The sequence below is a fragment of the Triticum dicoccoides genome, chromosome 4B (assembly GCF_002162155.2).
Source record: "Triticum dicoccoides isolate Atlit2015 ecotype Zavitan chromosome 4B, WEW_v2.0, whole genome shotgun sequence".
NCBI lineage: Eukaryota > Viridiplantae > Streptophyta > Magnoliopsida > Poales > Poaceae > Triticum > Triticum dicoccoides.
In genome coordinates, this window is record NC_041387.1 from 1,344,364 (window position 1) to 1,351,780 (window position 7,417).

Consider the following 7,417-nt stretch of genomic DNA (forward strand, 5'->3'; position numbering starts at 1 on the left):
CCTAATCCGCTTCCATTCTATCATTTACTTGGATCGATGACTATTTCCTTTTTTCTATACAAATCAGCATATATATCACGATGTTGAGAAGTATATGTTATATGTAACATAAATAAAGCGGTTGGTTGGGTTGGTAATATATGTCAATCCACATTTGATGGTAGGATGGTTTATTTTGAAGTATATACTTAGCGGTAGCTATAAAAATACGTTGGTCTAAGAATGGAACTGTTCTACTAGCCATGGGCCAGTTTGATAGAGCCTAAATACCACATCTGCCGGTGGAATACATAAGACTTTCGCAATTGTAACATGCTTATACATACAAAATGAAAACCCCAATGGGAACCGCTCACAAAGTGGGATATTTTCCCGACACTGGTCTTCTTAAAATCTTATGTGTGAGACTTAAGGTTGCAAAACGAAAGAAAAATTACCTCTCTTCATCCAACCAGACGAGAAGTGCGAGTCATCAAGTTTCCACTGGCCTGGCGAGAGTGCCTTAGAGCCCACGTACTTGTTACGTAGAAGATCTTGACAAGACCCACCGTAGATCTTTGTGTATGTACCGTAGATTTTTCTAGTTCGATCGACAGTCATTGTCATTTTCTTTATACAAATCAGTGGAGGCAACGTATACAAAATCACCCCATAGAAGATCTTGAGTAAACCCATAGTAGATCTTTGTGTATACACCATAGATTTTTTTTTTTCTACTTGGATCGATGGTCATTTTCATTTTCATATAAAATTCGGTGTAAGGCTACGTATTCAAAATCACGGCGTTGAAAAGTATACCTTACATTAATTTAACATGAATAAACCGGTTGGTGGGGCTGGTAATATATGCCAATCCACATTTGATGGTAGCAGGGTGACTCATTTTTAAGTATACATACTTAGAGGTCCATGCAATCATACGAAGTATTTTTTGTATGTGGGAGTTGTACTCCCCACCACGTTACCCACCGTAAAATATAGGTAAACCAAGTTAAAGGGGTGCACACTTAGCCTTAATTTTCTGTATGTAAGAAGAAGAATGCCATGTACACATACTGCTTTAGTACTAGTATACATACATATGGATCGATCTATAGTGAAGTGAATATTTTTTGATAACTATAGAGAGGTGAATTAGCTTGGGGGCAGGTGTGGAACAAGTACAACTAGAAGGTACCCATCAACACACCTCATGCATCCCTCTCCATGACAAAGCCTGCTTACTCAGCTCGCAGCAAGCAAGTCTTCCTCCTCCTCTTCTACCCTCTAGCTAGCTAGCTTTCTCGATCCTCCATATATACAACACACACTAGATGAGGCCTGAGCTAGTCCACTGCACACCAACAAAAACCTCATACTAGATCAATCGAATCGATGGGGATCTAGGTAGCTAATTCTTGATCTTCCTGGTTTGCTTATCTGCAATTTCATGGCGCACAAGGTACTCATCTCTATTTCCTCTCCATCTCCTAGCTAGATACTAGATCAGGTTCATCGATCCCGGCCCCTTTAGGTCCATGCATCCTTTTCTTTAGCTTGCTCATGAAATCAAAGGATAACAAGGAGCTGTTTCCCAATCCCCACACACATCATATTCTTAATTCTGTAAACAAGTATCTATCAAATGTATATATGGTTGTTGCTAGTTTTCGTCGATTCGATCTCTTTTGTGTTGACATGAAGCTTCTCTGATCTTCATTTCATTTGTGTGCAGATCCAGGGCATCATGGTGTGAAGAAAACAACTAATTAATCAAGAAAGCTTTGCTAGCTAGCCACCAAGAAGAAGAAGAGCAGATCAAGAAAGGAGCAGAGATCAGTTAGGTTAGGTGCAGATGGCCAACAGGTGGTGGGACGAAGGCCGGTTGACGGAGGCGCCGCCTGCATCAGGCCTCGCCAGCAACCAGAACCAGAACCAGAACCAGCAGCAGCAGCAGCTGGAGGACGCCATGGCGGCGCCCAAGGTCGACGGGGAGAGCAGCAACAGCGGAGGGGGCAGCGGGCAGGACGACGAGCCCAAGGAGGGCGCGGTGGTGGTGCCGGCGAACCGCCGCCCGCGCGGCCGGCCCCCGGGCTCCAAGAACAAGCCCAAGCCGCCCATCTTCGTCACGCGCGACAGCCCCAACGCGCTGCGCAGCCACGTCATGGAGGTGGCCGGCGGCGCCGACGTCGCCGAGTCCATCGCCCACTTCTCCCGCCGCAGGCAGCGCGGCGTCTGCGTGCTCAGCGGCGCCGGCACCGTCGCCGACGTCGCCCTGCGCCAGCCCTCCGCGCCGGGGGCCGTCGTCGCGCTGCGCGGCCGCTTCGAGATACTCTCCCTCACCGGCACCTTCCTCCCCGGGCCCTCGCCGCCGGGCTCCACGGGGCTCACCGTGTACCTGGCCGGAGGGCAGGGGCAGGTGGTCGGGGGCAGCGTCGTGGGCGCGCTCACCGCAGCCGGGCCCGTCATGGTGATCGCGTCCACCTTTGCCAACGCCACCTACGAGCGGCTGCCGCTGGACGACGCCGAGGAGGATCACCACCAGCTCGACGCCGCCCGCAGGCACGGTGCCCCCGGTGCTGGTGTTCCTCTTCCTCCGATGATGGCCGGCGACCCCTCCGCCACGGGGATGCCGATGTACGGCGTGCCGCCGAACCTGATGCCGGGAGGTGGCGGGCACGCGGCACCGGAATGGGCGGCGCATGCACGGCCGCCCTACTAGCTACCTACCTAGCATCAATCAGTCAGGACTTCAGGAGTGGTCCATGTGTCGACCTCTCCGAGCATCATCAAGATCAGATCTTCAACAAAGTCCATCGTCATACCAATAACTAGAGAAGAACTTGCATTGCATATACATCTAGCAGCTGGTAATTAACTAGAATCTCTGCTTAATTTGCTTTTGCTTATTATCTGTGAAAAATCATCTGGAGTTGCTTGCTCTAATTCATGTATGAGGAATTATATATATATATGAGCTCCTTTTACTGCCAGCAGATTGATTAATTAGTGATTGTATGGTAAAATACAAAATCTCCAAATGTATGACTCTTATATATACTCCATCTCTTGGATTATTGCATGCATATATAGGGGACGAAGGAATGGTGAATATAAATACATAGCTTGTTTCATGCAATTATTACATTTAAGTGAGCACAAGAGCCTGACATTGCTGAGAAATATTGATAATGAATTCCACAATTCTCGCAATGATGTTGCAAGATTAATCAGTTTTGCTTGGGCCGATAGATCAATGTATACAAGATACTTATGGAATTTAATCTTCTGACTAACTAAAATAAACTTTACTCGAGTCATCTTTTTAGCAAATTTTACTCGATCGACATTGCTCAATCCTTGGGTTACATGAATTTTATTCCACATTTCTAGCACAGTTTTGACAAGTTGAAGTTGCAAAGAGTGCAGAGGTGGCCATGTGTGGTCATTTCATCAAGTTTACGGGCCTTTTTTATATAAGTCTTTTTAGAGATTTATACAAGTCTTTGTCTAAATATAAGCCTTCTAACACAGTTTTCAAAGCAAAACCCTAATACCATATGGTTGTGTGCATCAATTAATGCAGAGGCCAAGCATGCTATCCTCCTTTTTTTGAAAACATTAGTAGTTTGTCTATGGTTGTAGGACCAAAAAATGATTTTTTGTTTTTGTTTTTGTTTTAGGGATTAAAATGCATTCACTGTATGGCTTTCTTGTTTAGGAAGAAAATTCAGAACATGTTTAACTTGATAAAAGTTTTGCTTTGTGATTTGTCAAACTGGCATCTACAAGGAAAATACAACAAGAGTGAAAACAAGCTGAGTTCAAAGTTTAGGGACACATCTACTTTCATGGTTTGCAATAAAATATATATAGCTTAATAATTAACTAACCATATTGTGTGGTTTAATTGTATATGCTAAACATATGAGACATAAGATATTTGTAGCAAAACTTCAAAAGTTTGATTGACCATTTGCATTCGGAATTACTCAAGTAATAACCAGAAGAGAGCAGTGTAGTACCAGTGGTGCTTCTCCATTTGCTAACTTGGCAAAAAGAGGTGACTGGTCGAGCACGTTGATGTCATTGCAAGATCCAGGCATTCCAAAATATGAATGTCAAAACCGTCAAGTTTCATCTTTTTTACCTTGGGGAATTTCATCGAACACCTTGCTTGCGGGGTGGACGAAATCGGTCGGCTGCGGGGTGGGCTGCCATTCGGCGGCGGCGGGTGCGAGCAGCGGTGACACGCCTCGGCAGAGGAGATGGTCGCAACTCAGCAGAGAAGAAGGCGGGAGCTCGGCGTTGCCGGCGGCCGACATTGCGCGGCCGGAAGAACGGCCGATGCGGGCGGCGTGGCGCGCCTTCCCTACCTTCCGCGAGGTTTCTTGGCTAGGAAGAAGCCTAGCCCATTCACGACCATGCCATGGAAGGCATTAGGCCAGTCGGACCGCCGGAGATGCTTCGATTCAAAGAGGCGACCGAAAGGGAATCGGCGGCTACGGGCGACGGCCCTGGCAAGGCAGGTGCGGGGGACGGGGGTGAAGTCGCGGCGGGCCCGGCGGCCGTCAGGCGGGCAACGGTGGCGTCGATTTTGTGCGAATTTGGCCGGAGGTCGAGCGGTCGCGTGGAAGGGAGCGGAAGGCGGTTGGGCAGTTGGCATGCGGCTGCCCTTTTTACATCTCCAGTTGGCGGAGATGCAAATCTGCACCACGAGGTGTTGTATTTTACATCTCCGGGAGGCGGAGGTGTAAATTTTAATATTTTTTTTCATCTACATCATCTATTGTAGAGGTGTTTTGGGGCTTCGAAAATGCAAAAAGTAGTTATTTTTGCATATACATCTTCTATTGAAGATGCTATCTAAATTCATGTTTTAACCATGAATCTACCATACAATGTTCAGTCAGTGGTCGCAAAACTGTAGTCATACGGAAGTATTTTGAAATACTTATTTGATGGCTATTTCATGTGACATAAATTATATATACTGATAGACTAATTATTTTTCAAAGAATTAATTTGGATGGTCAAAAGAAGTCCAATAGAAGGTATAGTACAGTACGGTGTATAGTACTCCGTTTTGATCCCATCAGTCTAAAATTTGCTGTGCAGTCAACATACTGGTATGAGACTTGTGCTCTGTAGATTATACAATGGCGTGGTCCAATATTCGTTCGTCTCCCCTCGCGTGCTTGCAACGGACAGATCGATATGAAAAGGGCTGAGTAGCTACCTATAGCAGCTGTCCCCTTAGATTTTAAATTTTAAATTTAAACCCAAAAGCAAATTGATCGTATTGCACAGAGGTGCATGCCTGTACTTTGAGCTCAGATACATGTGTGCGTGCTTCCATTATTCTAGTATACAATTTGCACGTAAGCTAGTGCATATATATATACATGCAGAGAGAGAGAGAGAGATACCCGAGTGCATCGTTTTGGTGCTTGGGCTAATGGAGCCTTTTTTATGGAGCATTCAAAAAATCACAATTCAAAGTTTTAGAAAATTCTGAAAACAATTCCACAAATGACATATGGATGCATATATGCTACATGTGTGTAAAATTTCATGAGAAAATACATTGATTTGCGAGCTACATAAGAAAATGGAAAATGTTGGTTTTATGTAGTGATCACTGTTGTACTGTTCACTATGTCCAAATTCACCAACTTGTCCTTTTTGTGTAGCTTGCGTATCAATTTATTTCATAATAAAATTTTGCACACCTGGAGTATACATCCGTATGATACTGTGTTGATTTGATTTCAAAATTGTTGAAGTTTTTCTTTGAGTTGAAAAAAGAGCTGTGTGTAGCCCGAGCACCAAAAGGCATTTCTGGAGATACCCTAAATTTATTATTTGAATGATTAACAAACGGATGCAACCATTATTACTATTATATTTCAATTATTTGCATGTTTTTCTTAGCGATATTTGCAAGTGTTGTTGCCTGGTCCACACACGCATATAATGTGTTATATCCACATATTTGGAGCGCTATGCAGGTACGATTTACATTTGTTTTTCAATTAATTCAGCTACCAGTCATAACATAATTGTAACTTACACTCCCTATGTATATGTAAATGTCATGGTGTTTCTATAATGTGTTGTAATGATATCTCTCATAGCTCACGGGCAACTTACTAGTAGGGTATATATAGGAGTGCGGATTTTTGGCTCCAAGGCTCCATGGAACCCGGTATTTTAACAATAAAAAATGATATTTAAACTTTCAAACAAATTCAACCATTTTTCTTTGAAATGTATACACATTCCGTACATATATGTAAACTTTCATTAAATAATATGGTGATCGGTAAAACCCAAATTTCCCTCCCAGAAAAAGACCAATTGATATATATATCTGTCATTTTTTTGTATGCCACATATAAAATACACTGTTATGAAATTTCATACTTTACATATTTATATTTTATATGCACACCGATTTTTTTGTCAATGGGTCTCTGTTCTGTGTAGTGCTTAGATAGGTGGGCCAAATGTGAAGCGGCTAGTCCATGATATTTATGAACTTCACTCAATCTGGCCCAGCCCAGTTTGCGGCAGCGCCTGCTGCGCGTTCGTTGTTTCGTTCTTTTCGTTTGTTGCTTTTTTGTTTTGTTTTCTTCCTTGTTCTTTCCTGTTTTTATGGTTGTTTGTTTTTTTAGGTATTCTTTTTATGTGTTTTTCTTTCCGCTTTTTTCTTTTACTTTTTCTTCCATTAATATGTTATAATAAAATTTTCATCAAGCATTTTTTCACTAATGCATTATTACGAGGAACAATTTGTGTTTTTTGTGTCTTATACAAGAGTTAATCATTTATTAAAAAAATGTTCATAGTATATTTAATGAAATGTTTAATGTATATTAAGAAAATGTTCAATGTTTAAGAAAAAATAATCATTCTGTATTTAAAAAATGTTTGGTGAATATTAAAAAAATGTTGAATGTGTATTTAAAAAATATTTCAGCGTATATTATAAATATGTCATGTGTGTGTTTAAGAAGTGTTAACCGTATATTACAAAAATGTTCAATTTATATTTAAAATGGTTAATGGTTGATTTTTTTGGATCTATCGCTGCATTTCATGCATCGTATTAATCACTAAGTTCAAGTGGTAAAGAACACTTTGCTCTCTACCGTGGGGTTGCGAGTTTGATTCCTTGATAAAGCATCGTTTTGAGAGGGATTTTAGTAACATCTCACTATGACACCGCCGAATGGGATAGAGCACCATTTTTTGGAATTTTAGTAGTGTCTTGCTATGACGCTACCAAATGGACCAGCCCATTCAGAACTTGCATGTGCGAAAGCTCGTCTGTTTGACACTCGTGAGCGTTAGCTAGAGCTCTCGTGGTTGTGGAGGGAGTCCCTATACCTTTAAATATCTTGTAAAGATATTTAAAGGTTAAACGTGTGTGTGT

At 42.4% G+C, this 7,417-nt stretch overlaps 1 protein-coding gene across 1 annotated transcript; it reads left to right on the forward strand.

Moving 5' to 3' along the window:
• Positions 1-1,238: 1,238 nt before the first annotated feature.
• Positions 1,239-3,110, forward strand: LOC119293132 (AT-hook motif nuclear-localized protein 20-like). The gene is made up of 2 exons (XM_037571693.1): positions 1,239-1,441; positions 1,715-3,110. The coding sequence occupies exon 2, from the start codon at positions 1,835-1,837 to the stop codon at positions 2,699-2,701; it is 867 nt and encodes a 288-aa protein (XP_037427590.1). The 5' UTR covers positions 1,239-1,441; positions 1,715-1,834; the 3' UTR covers positions 2,702-3,110.
• Positions 3,111-7,417: the final 4,307 nt, after the last annotated feature.

What these genes read in the sequence shown, in the direction of transcription:
- LOC119293132 (XM_037571693.1), top strand. Translation starts at nt 1,835, where the DNA reads ATGGCCAACAGGTGGTGGGACGAAGGCCGGTTGACGGAGGCGCCGCCT.